The following is a 13,145-nucleotide window of genomic DNA, read 5'->3' on the forward strand; positions in this document are numbered from 1 at the left end:
TCATGACCTATATACGTTATATATTCACGATTTTGTTTCTTCTCTTTACCGTCTTGTTATGCTGTTTTTAGTAAACTTATATCATTATAGCTCTAGTCCAATAAATTAGGTATTGGCAAGGGGAATAGTACAGTACGCATACACTTGCACTTCTGTTTCTATATAGGCTCGCCCATATTATAACAATATAGGGATCCGAAATATAATTTTATATTAATGCAGTTTGGATCCCGTTTAATGTGCATGAAATGACGTGATGTTAAATAGAGAACGACGAATGCTAATAACTATTCATCACCAAGTGCTTGACAGTGTTGTATAAAAGATGTTGAAACGATTTTGTCTGTTCTTATAGAAACAGCTTTTGCTGATTGGGAGTGAAATAAATTCTAGAGAATATATGCAGTACCGAAGAAATAGGCCTAGTCTTGTCCATAGCTCTGTTAAGAGACTTTATTTGTTCTCTTCTTCCTCTTGGTTCGAATGGACCTACTTTGGACCACGCTTTGATCATTCGCCCAGTATTCTCGCATTTTCTGCCCATGTAGCTCCTTTCTTTCATCTGTCCTTCCGGAGTTTTTTTACAAAAATCCATTGACTTCTTTTAAGGTATGTCCTACAGACCGTCTGATATTCCCAGTTCATTCTCTTTCTTAGTTTCTGTCAACCGAGAGGTACGAATCTTATTCTTCTGTCAGAAGATGAACAGCCCACTGGCAGAGGCATTTTTACTGTATGGGAGAATCGGAGAGCCTCTCTAGATATTCCTAGAGCTCGGAATTGTGCCATCTGCAAAATTCTTCATCTTCCTTTACCGGACCTAAGATCTTCCTGTGAATTCTCCTATCTCTGACTTCCAGTTTCTTCATCAGACCTCTTCGGTTCAATGAATGACACTCCATGGCATACACATCTTCTGGTCGTATGACTGACATATAGTGCTTCACTTTCTGGTTGTGTGACATGCATTTTTTAACAAGTGTTCTTTGTTAGTCGACAGGCCAGATCCAAATTGTTGACTCTCATGGATAATGCTGCTCTTTCTGATAAGATGAGTTCAATCCATACGCCGAGATATTTAAATTTGTTATCCATTAAATGTATTCCACTCCGATTTCATTGAAATGGAAATGGTGTATGGCTTTTAGTGCCGGGAGGGTCCGAGGACAAGTTCGGCTCGCCGGTTGCAGGTCTTTTGATTTGACGCCCGTAGGCGACCTTCGCGTCGTGGTGATGATGATGATGAAATGATGATGAAGACGCATACACCCAGCCCCCGTGTCAGCGAAATTGACCAATTATGGTTAAATTTCCCGACCCCGCCGGGAATCGAACCCAGGACTCCTGTGACCAAAGGCCAGCACGCTAACCATTTAGCCATGGAAATGAACTCCGATTTCAATATTAAACGTGGTATGAAGAGAATAAGAAGAAGGAAATGATTATTGGTTTCACGTCCCTCTATCTGAGGTGTTGGAAATTAGTCCCACAGGAATTCGTTTATGTACCGGTAAATCTACCGACACGACTCTGGCGTATATAGGCATATTCAAATATCATCGGACTGACAAGGGGGCATTCCCTAATCGTCACCACCGATTGCGCTCAAATTTATAGAACATGCAGGGCTTGGCTAGAAATGAAAGTACCCGAAGTGGGAACTCCAGATGGCCAAGCGTATAGAAAATAAAAATAAAAATGTTGACGCGGCTCTCGCACCGTATAAGCCACTCACGGTAGCGCGCACGCCGAGCAGTTGTTGGCGTAGCGGTAAAAGCTCGGACTGGCAATTCGATGGTCGTGGGTTCGACTCCCTGTGTGGAGACTGGTTATTTATGTTAATTTTTAAATTATTTGTTTTCCAATTAAGCAAAGAGGTAAATTTATTTATTTATACGCAAAAGGCATAGAAAAGGTAAAGAATTGGGATTTCTTTGTCAGACTTTCTTCTGCCTGCGCCAAGAATATATTGTTCGTGTACAGCCACCAGGAGCAACCTTCACTTGTCAGGTGAAAACGAATCTTACAGCGAAACGATTATTCACGTTTATGGCACTTTCCCCGTGGAGGGGAGATAGCCAATAAAGGAGAAAAAAGAAGAATTTCTGTTTGAACACGTCGAGAAAGTTCGCAACTCCAAATATTCTACAATTGTGCGCTCATTAAAAAATGACGTCCTATATGACTTTTGCATATAAATAAATAAATAAATAAATGAGTAAATAAAATCAATTAAAATAAATGAATAATATAAAGATTGAGAAAAATATTCTCCACACGGATAGTCGAACCCACGACCGTCGAATTACTAGTCCAAGCTCTTACCGCTACGCCAACTACTGCTCGCCGTCCGCGCTTACGTAGGCAAATGAACTCTTCGAAAATTGTTCTGATGGACTGCATATCAATATGCGGCTGGGAAGCGTGACCTGTCTTAAGAAAAATAATGGACTGGAAGAGCATTGTCACGTTCGTGGTTTTGGCATAGGAGCGACGATATGTTGTTGTATTAAAAATTTGGGAGATACGGTTCTTCAGTATTTGGACAGAATATTTCAAGGCAGTCACTGCAACCTCTCTTTTTAATGCCTGATCGAGGTTAAATAATTTGCAGAACTTGACGGAAAAGCAAGGAATGAGTCCTCTAGCACCCACCATTAATCCTATTACTTCGATATTATCCAACTGGCATTCTTGTTGATAGAATGGGATGGTTAGTTCATATGTTGTTTTCTTTTCCTCGTGTACCTCATTGGGTTGTGTTTCGGATGTCTCGAATCTGATCGTCGGATTTATTATGAAGCCTTTTCGGTGGTGTTTGAAGGCTATCATGTCAATTCGACGGGTGCTACCTGTAACAGAGAGACCGTGAACCTCCTCGAAGACTGTAAAGCCTGAGTCCCTTAACGCTTGAGCAGTGGCAGGGATACTTAGTATTTCGTAGAGCTGCTCTATGCGAGAAGTAACTGAGGACGTGTGCAAGCGTTTCTACCTCGTTGTGACAGCGCCGACAACGATTAGTATCTTGTATCTTCCAACCTCCAATATATTAAGTTTACGGTGCAGAAGTGGTCCTTCATTTTCACAGCTTTCATAGCCTTTCCCAGTCTTTTCACGATGATTTCACTCATAGAATGGTCAGATTTCTCACTATTTCTTCTATGATCAGAATTAAGAAGAGATCATTGTCTTGTTATTATCACTACCACTGACATTGAACTTATGACTCTGGTGCACATAGCTCCCGAACAAGCACAATGAAGCATGGTATTAAAGACGTGTAAAGGTCTATATTTAATATTTATAATCTTCTCGGAAAAAAGAGCCTGTTCTCTGTATGAAAGATTTAAATCCGATGTCATTACTTTATTGTTTAACTGGTAAAATGCACACTCACATCAGGGTCACAATATAATATTGTTGTCATTGACGTTATTCTAGTTACCCAATCATTTTTATTACGTATTAATAGTGTTCGTAATACTAGTCTGGCAGAGTAGTGTTTATTCTATGAAGCATATGTAGAATAAAATTATATAAGGAAATGTTTTTATGACAGGACTCGGAAGCTATTATCAATTCGGTTCAAAGAGCTTTTCAATTGTAGTAAATTAGCTCCACGCCTTAATACCAGTATTACATGTCAGAACTGAGAATCGAACACAGAGCACTTTCGAGAGATACTTTTAATGGTAACATATTACACCAGCCAGTCGCATAGGTTCCCCAAAGTAAAGAACTTCAGAATTTCTTTCATATGAACGCGAAAACTTACGAAGGAAATCTTTCTCAGGATTTTGGTAAAAAATTAACGCCGAATAAAAAATTTTAAAATATGGTAAACGACTATAAATGTCAGTAAACTATCCAATTTGCCTTTAACTACCAAGAACTTCCGATGTGTTTTTCATATAAACATGACATAGTTTATCGTGCGTTTATTATTATTATTATTATTATTATTATTATTATTATTATTATTATTATTATATCGTCGCTGCCGGGACAAAAACTCCTATGTGAAATAATTTAAGCTTAGAACTTTGGCTGGTAAGGTTCTGTCATCTAAGGTGCAATATAGTGTGCATATTGTCAAGGCATTCTCGCTCTTCACAATCTATGTGCTGCGGGTCAGTATATCTACAAAACATATTATCACATAGGAGGTTTTGTCCCGGCAACGACGATATGCCTTTGCTGGCGAGATGTAGTGTTTACAGTGCACTATGTCTTCTGGTATGAGCTATATCATATTTGTTACTTTCATTGACCTGTCTCAGTCTCATCCTTGGCTTTGACAATATGAAAGTGACTGAGGTATGAGTGATGCTAGTAATACTATTCCTTATGCAGCCAGTCCCTGTTATGAATGGTGTGAAAATATCGCTCATAGGGTCGGTTGGTGCATGCATTTCAGTGGACTTGGCAAACTGATATGTAATAGCAACGGCTGGCTCCGTGAGGAAAGCAACGGGAAACTACCTCACTCCTCATTTCCCTAGTACGCCTCTTCAGTAACGCCTAGGCTATTTAAGACAGCTGTTGGTGGAGCTTCAGAGGATCAAACCAGCCTTCGGGATGAATACCCAACATACGTTATTATTATCATACATATATTGAAAGTTGATAATAATATTTCATTGACGTAGCGATGGTGATTTCAAACGAAATATTATTCGAAGGATCATCCTTCTAATTTATGTAGTGGAGGGGAGGATTTTCAACTTTTCAGTTTGTTACCAGGTGTGTAGTCTGTTCTACAGTCCAACATACTTCAGAATTTTGAGAGAGATAATTTTATCAGAGAGCTATTGTTATAATGTTAAACCCACAATTCTACTGTTTGCCGAGTTACGGCTTTTGTCTTCCACTCCTGTAACGGATATGATTTTTGCTTTGCTTTGCTTTGCTTTGCTTTGCTTTGCTTTGCTTTACTTTGCTTTGCTTTGCTTTGCTTTGCTTTGGATATTTAATACATCCCCTATAGTTAAGGAAACTGAAAAATTTTGAATTTTCAAACTTAATTCAAATATCTACTGATTGATTTATTCCAAGTTACTGATTATGTGGAAAGGAACATAGAGTATGTTGCTTTTAAAATGTATGTCTATAATTTTAATAGAAATTCAACACCTTCATGGATATAACCCCAAAATTGACATGGAAATGCGGAGGTGTCTTCAGTAGTAGTACAAATCGTCGAATAGCTTATTGAAAAACTACAGCATAGAACCTACCATCAACGTCGAGACACATAAGCACTAGTTTTATGAAGTAAATTAACAGAAGGTGGGGGTAGTGATCTTGTGTAGAAGAGGAAATCATCAGCATATTTGCCTGAAGAGGAGAGGCATACCCATAATGCAAGTTGAAAATAAAGAAAAGGTACGAATGATAAGCTTTATAGTTTGAATCAGGGGAGCAATTTCAGGAGCTTTTTAGAATATTTCAGTAAATACTTCTGGATTTAGAAACACATAGCTACAAATAGGCCGTTAAAGAGAGCCGTTTCATCGCTAATATTATTATTCATTTGCGTTTCTTATATTTATTCTTTCTTTACCATATTCATTTTCCTCAGTGTAAATGTTTAGTATTAAGCAAATGTTGTGCATAATGTGACTCTGTACCTTCATGGCAGCAACCAAACATTACACAGAAACAAATTAATGACATCTAATATCAACTGTTTCACCTCCTCAGAAAAGATTTATATAAAATATTAACATATATATTAGGCTGTCCTTTACCACCAAGGAAAGGAAATTAACCAATTTTGAAATCAAATGTTATAGTTAACTACAACCCTAATATGGTCATTCTAAGGCACCTTGATTTCATTCATGATACAATCCTAATAATAAGATAAGTAAAAATATTGTACTAATAATTCATCATGATATAATATTTGATCAACTTATAATAATAACAACGGGAAGAAGCAAGGCAATTTCTACATCAAAAATAAGGAAAATTGCGGCAATTAGAAAATTCAAGTAAGTGAATATAAGGAACATTTAACATTTTCCATGTTTCTATATAATGAAAGCAAGATGAGTGCACTAATTTCAAGGCTAGAAAAAAAAAGGAGACTTTCCAGTTCTAGGGCACATGTTTTAACGATTCATACTCTGTACTCCACAGCATGTACCATTTTGTAGATAAAATGTGCATGGTATTACCACAATGCAATATTGCGAGTATTGTTTAGAAAGTGTATTATCATTTGTTTACCATGAGTGTCAACAATATCTTGTGGAGAAATTACTATACGTGCGTAATAATGTGTTGTCTTATTATGATCTGGAGACTTCAAACATCCTCACATAATTAAAATGAATATCAAAGATGAAGTGTTCTGATAAATAGGTCTACTGTAGTATTTCTGGAGAATAATTTAGCGCGTTTCAATAACTGCAATGAGTGTATATCTGTTGCTACTGTAATGTTTTGAAGTGCTTCAGAAGATGTAGCGTGACAGAATTACTTAAAATAACTTACAAAGCATTAACAAAATACTCACAGTAAATTCCATCATTTATTTATAAGCAAAAATGTACACGAATTATACAACTTAAAATATCCAAGAACAAAAACAAAAAAATCATCGGTTTCAGTTAACAATTATATAAAAACAAATAATATTGATACTCGTCAAGAAAACTAGTAACGCATTTACGAATACATTATTTAAAATACTACATAATAAAACAAAATATCGTCGAATGGGACAGAATTTAGTATTGTTTACCAATGAAACTTCTCTGGGGGACATAATCTAGTTAAACTGAAGTCTATTTGACGTTGAGTTGGTTTATACTAGGCTCAAACTGAGCTTTTGATACTGATTATTCATACATTAACATGAAGACTTACGTTCACTTTTGACATATTCCGTCACTTTAAAGCAGAATATCAGAACTATAATACAATTTCTGGCACAAAACACTTCAATGATATTTTGATTTTATTAAATCCCGCCCTTAGGAAAATGAAAGGAACTGCCGACTTTATAAGTATCTTCCGATACATTCCAATGGTCCCACCACCGAATTCTGAAACTGAGCAGAGCTATGTTGAACATTTTTACTTGAAACTATGATAAGTATTGCACTTTATGCTACCTCTTTGTCGTACTGTAGCTTCTTCTTACAGGAGAACAGCCTTAGAATGATCCGAGTCAGTGTTAAAGCTTTTCACTCTAAGAGCAAATCAAGGGGAAATTTAACGCACCATCTTGCTGAAGTTCTATCTACCATGTTCAGAAGTCATAAAATCTACTCCAATGGAATCAATGTCACAATTTTCGTTTCCACTAGAGAACTAGAGATTGCAATTTATGTTGTTGTGTGCATTTACCTTTCATTCACAAAAATATATATTTAAGGGTAGAGAATGAGCTCAAGCGGTCCGACTCATTGGCTGAATGGTCAGTATTGAGGCCTTCTGTTCAGAGGGTCCCGGGTTCGATTCCCGGCCGGGTCGGAGATTTAATCCCCTCTGATTAATTCTTCTGGCCCGGGGACTGGGTGTTTGTGTTTGTCCCAACACTTTCCTCTTCATATTCACACAACACACTACACCACCAACCACCACAGAAACTCGCAACAGTGACTACATCCCTTCATATAGGGTTGGCGTCAGGAAGGGCATCCGGACTTAAAACAGGGCCAAGTCCACATGAGCGACACTGTTCGCACCAGCGACCCCAAAGGTGTGGGAAAAGTGGTAGAAAAAAAGAAAAAGAACGAGTTCAAGCTACATAATCATATCGACGGCTTACTTCTAAAATCTCGTTTCTCCCAATTCTCTTCTTATCCATTATATTTCTTAAAGCTGGTCAGGCTTCCCAACCACATATGGATATGCAACCCATCAGAACAATTTTCGTTGTGTTCATTTTCCTATGCTAATGTGTAAAGGAAAATGAACTTGAAATATATTATACTGTAGGAATGCGTAAATACGTCACGCAAACAACATACCTACAACACGGTAATGTAAGGCCTATTTTCCTTTACGCGCTAGCATAGGAAAATGAACACAACGAAAATTGTTCTGAAGGTCTGCATATCCATATATGGCTGTGACGCGTGACCAGTCTAAAGGAATATAATAGATAGGAAGAGCATTGGGACATACGAGGTTTTAGAAGTAAGCCATCGATATAGTGATTTGTAAACTGATATTCATTAATGCAAACAGTTTATCTCACTTCCTTCTAAAATCCGGCCCTGGCTATTATTGAAAATTCAACAGTGACGTTTGAAAATAAAAAACTCACAACCTTGACATTGGGAACGGCCAGAGTACAGTAATATGGTATCTTTCAGCGAATAACAGCCCAGATGGACGAGCCAATGGCTCCTTCTGTTTAGATTATTGGAATGGTTATCAACTGATATCTAAACAATTAGTATCCACTGCACTATCTTCCAGAAACTTGACTGAATTCACAGTAATTCATATTTGTTTATGGTGTGAAAAGTAACAGTATCCAAATTTTTGTGTGCGGAATAACGTTACTCTAATAATGTGTTTCTCATATTGGGAATTAGCTCTCTGTTTCAATCATTTTAATTACAGATAGAAAACTATGCTCTGTCCTCAGTGTCAGAGATCGGGCAGTTTCTCCTACGTCTCTATGTTAAAAAGCTTCTAAGTGGCGAGATGTGCGAACTGATGGTATGGGTTTGCTCCAAACTGATGCTGCATTGGGTAGTCATAGGGCGATAATTGGTGAGTCATGTGGTAAGGAACGACGTTCATACTAGCCATCTTGTGCTCCTTCTTCCACTTCATCCGCCGGTTCTGGAACCAAATCTTGATCTGTCGCTCTGTGAGGCACAGCGCATGCGCTATCTCTATACGTCGCCGTCGCGTCAAATAGCGGTTGAAATGAAACTCTTTCTCCAGCTCCAGGGTCTGGTAACGGGTATACGAGGTCCGTTGTCGCTTCGTCTCGCCGTTAGCGTTCACAGTACCTGAAATCATAACGAAAGATGAGGTAAATAGATGTTCTTGGCAAAGAAAGAAGACAATATATCATAAAACAGACAAAGATGGCATAGTAGGTGATGAGAATTAGAGTTATTATCATGTTCCAAGCACCGATTTCAGTGACGCAGTCAATTAGTCGTTATGATTCTGTTCCAAATATAGCAGATTCGATATCGGCCAGGTCGATAAGTACTGTAAAAGTACTATATTACGATTAATTGCTATATTTATTGGGAAAGGGTTATTTTACCATCACAATGAATTAAGTTGGTTTCAAATAGAGCGATGTATTCTATAATACACTAATTTTTGTCACGTACACTTCTATCGTGGCTTAATGAAAGAATACACTATTGAAGTTTTGAAATTGCTTGTACGTGTTCATAGACTCCTGTTCTTCTACATTTGGTAAAAATGATCTACCAGGAAAAGTGAACAATATATATCAAACATGGCTGAATATGCGCCAGATAAGCCAATCTAAATCTTTTCAACTTTAGGAGCAAATAAATTGTATGTAATGTTATAGGACATATATTTACTTTTGAAATGTACCTCTTGTGAAATATGTAGTTAATATGTAGAGCTATTTATACTGGAATACTAATATACTGTAAAGTCAAAAGAAACACGTTTCATTTGCAACGCTTAGTTTTAAATTGTGGCATTTCAGATGTCAAGTTTCATTACAAATACTGTTTTACTCGCAAGATCGGAAATGGTTAAGGCAGGAGATACTCATTCTTAGATTAAAATGCAGTTTTCAATTTATATTTCGTAGCTGGAACGGTAAAAGGTTGTATTCCACAAAGGTCTTCCTATCAATTATTCTCCTTAAGACTGGCCACGCCTCCCAGCCACGTATGTATATGCAGTCCGTCAGAACAAATTGTGTTGTGTTCATTTTCCTATGCCCATATGTAAAGGAAAATGAACCTTACAGTACCGTACTGTAGGAATGCACGTTTGCATTACGTATTTACGCACTCCTAGTGTACAATGCATGTAAGGTTCATTTTCGTTTAATTGTCGACATAGGAAAACGAACACAACGGACATTGTTCTGATGGACTGCGTATCCATATGTGGCTGGGAGGCGTGACCAGTCTTAAGGAGAATAATGGATAGGAAGAGTATTGTGGGATACAACCTTTTACTGTTCCAGTGACGATTTTTATTAACAGAATGCACGTTCCTCTTTAATCCTCTGCTTCAAATACTACGTTTCTAAATAATGTCAATGGACCTCACTTGCTACTCTATCATATATGTGTTACCTTTTTTCGCAACATTCATTTCTACACATCGTCGCTGCGGGAGCAATATCACGTATCTGGCAAGGCATTATCTATCTATTATTTTCCTTAAGACTGGTCACGCCTCCCAGCCACATGTGGATAAGCAGTCCATCAGAACGAATTTCGTTGTGTTCATTTTCCTCTGCGTAAGTGTAAAGGAAAATGAACCTTACCGTACCGTACTGTAGGAACGTGCAGTATATTTACATGACGTCTTTAGGTAGTCCGACAGTATAACATTAGTATATTATTATTATTATTATTATTATTATTATTATTATTATTATTATTATTATTATTATTATTATTATTATTATTATTATTATTATTACCGTATTTACTCGAATAATACCCGCATAATTTTTTAAAAAATTGAGGCACGAAATTGGGTTGCGGGTTTTATTTGAGTCAATGTTGGCATTTTTTTTTCTAAATCAGCCTTCCTGAAGATAGGGTGCGGAGATTATTCGGTGGCGGGGATTATTCGCGTAAATACGGTGTTATTATTATTATTATTATTATTATTATTATTATTATTATTATTATTATTATTATTATTATTATTATTATAACGAATTTCAAAAGGCAAGCAAGCTTGTAGTTTTGTATAACAGTCAATATCATGCTCATAGCCAGATGATCTCTACTTTTATATGAAATACGAATCACAAAGACGCTTATTTTTCAATTCACCATTTAGATGGTAGAGTGCTGGCATTCTAAGTGGAAATTAGGGTTCGATCCCAATATAATCTGGTTATATTCGAAGGTGCTCAGATACGCCATCCGCGAGTCGGTAGATTTACCCGCATGAAAAACCACTCTTGCCGAATAAAATTTTGACATCTCGGTGTCTCTGAAAACATCAAAATTAGTAAATGGGATATAAGTCCATTGAAATTATTATAGAGCAAGGGAATGTACCTCTCTGAGATTGAGGTCAATAGTTCGAGAATGGAAAGAGCCTTGAGAGGTGAGAGAATAAATTTGTCCTTATGTTTCAAAACCCCGATCGGTGTCGACAAAGTACGAAAGTTACCAAATAGAGATCGGCTTGAAAAGGAGAGGTGCCTGGCACACGTAAGTTGTAGAGATGCTAGCTACAGTTGAATCAATAGAAGCCGCATTGTTGTCGGGCATATTTCAATATATGTTAGAACTGGTGGGAATGATATTAAGTGTTTGTGAGTCATTGATAAGACAGATCAAGCTGTGGAATCTGACAGGACATTTCTTAAATTCATTATCTGTGTTTTTCTGAGGATATGAACTGTACATTATGAGTAAAAAGTAATTTCTCAACATCATGACAACTGGAAGGCTGTTTGTTATTCACAAGTTAATGAAATGATTATACTCATTCCCAATGGCGTAAATTTATGTATGGTTTCAGAAGCTGAAGTTGAGAAAACCTCAATGTTTATAAACCAGCAAAGCGAGCCAATTCAGATTTCATCCAGACTTTCACTTCATGTAATTACTGGCCCATAAAGTCTACTGTTATTTGTTTTCACGTTTGTGTGGCAGTAAATGAAGCGACATATAAAGTAACGGATTACTGTGGTGTGCAACGAAGACTGGAGAACTATACACACAAAAGTAAATCATTTAACAAGTGGATGTGATGTACGGCCTGTGTGCGCTGGGGAGCATTCAGAGTGGAAACTTCGAACATAGCGCCTGGGTGAATGCAGTGGGGAATGTTTTCATGTGGATACCAGAGTGGTCTGCAGCCTAATGGGAGGGATGCCAAAAAGGTTTCACTAACAGTAAAGCTAGGAATTAAATCAGATTGATTATAATGCGATTTTAAACTGTATTACATCACTAGTTGTTGTTGTCAGTTCATATTGGTGGCATGACAATTATTTGTGTCAGTACATTGCTGCAGCTGAAGACGATAATAATTAATATCTCGCGTATGCATACTTTTTATCCCTGATCCGAAGGCTTGTTGCACCCACGAGAGTTCCACTATGCACGGTTATGGGTGGTCAAGGCGCCATTGAAGGGGCTTACGAGAGAAATGAGGATTGAGTTAATTCCAGTGACTTTCCTCTGTTATTATACCGTTACATACCAGTGAGCCAAATCCAGACAGAAATACAACCTAACCGGCACTTTTAAGCGACACGTTCGCACCAATCACCACTAGTACGCTCTAAAGGATGACACTGCACTGGTAGGAAAATCATACATTGTTCGAACTATGCGTTCTCTTAAGAGAAGAATGTTCATACCATTACTTTAAAAAAAACAATCATTACCAATATTTCCTTCCTCTGAGAATCTATGGCATTGCGTCGGTTTCCAAATCCCATGGTCATGAGTTCAAGCCTGGAGGCAGTTCGTCACTCAGCACTTCAGGTCTCACGGTGTCAGCGTGTACATGATTTCTGATGATGACATCTTCTATGATTGCCCGACAAAACTGGTAACAACCCAGCAATAGATCGTTCAATGGACATTTGATTCTTCAGTTATCTGGCAGAGTAAAATGGAACTTAGAATGGATACATAGGCACCCTAAACTATGTTAAAATAAAATTCAAATCCAAGCAACAAAGGAGGGATTTGAGCACGGACCACCTAACTGATAGGAGCGAGTCTTAGTAGGCATGCTACCGTGACAATGACTGGAAGCCACGATGCGTTTGTGTTTGGTGCTGATTTCTCGGCATGGCTCTCAAGCCACCCACGGTGTGTTTGTGTTTAGTGCTGATTTCTCGGCGTGGCTCTCAAGCCAGCCCCACGGTGTGTTTGTGTTTAGTGCTGATTTCTCGGCGTGGCTCTCAAGCCACCCCCACGGTGTGTTTGTGTTTGGTGCTGATTTCTCGGAGTGGCTCT

At 37.8% G+C, this 13,145-nt stretch overlaps 1 protein-coding gene across 2 annotated transcripts in view; it reads right to left on the reverse strand.

Moving 5' to 3' along the window:
- The window catches only part of LOC136885591 (homeotic protein Sex combs reduced), a 292,440-nt gene that overhangs the window by 14,419 nt on the left and 264,876 nt on the right, over window positions 1-13,145 (reverse strand). Inside the window, exon 3 of one of the 2 annotated variants that reach the window (XM_067158270.2) lies at window positions 8,772-8,984. In XM_067158270.2, coding sequence (XP_067014371.1) covers window positions 8,772-8,984 — 213 coding nt within the window. Of the gene's footprint in view, window positions 1-6,519; window positions 8,985-13,145 lie in introns of those variants that run through there. The other variant, XM_067158260.2, reaches the window with a different exon arrangement.

The sequence above is a fragment of the Anabrus simplex genome, chromosome 1, assembly GCF_040414725.1.
Source record: "Anabrus simplex isolate iqAnaSimp1 chromosome 1, ASM4041472v1, whole genome shotgun sequence".
NCBI lineage: Eukaryota > Metazoa > Arthropoda > Insecta > Orthoptera > Tettigoniidae > Anabrus > Anabrus simplex.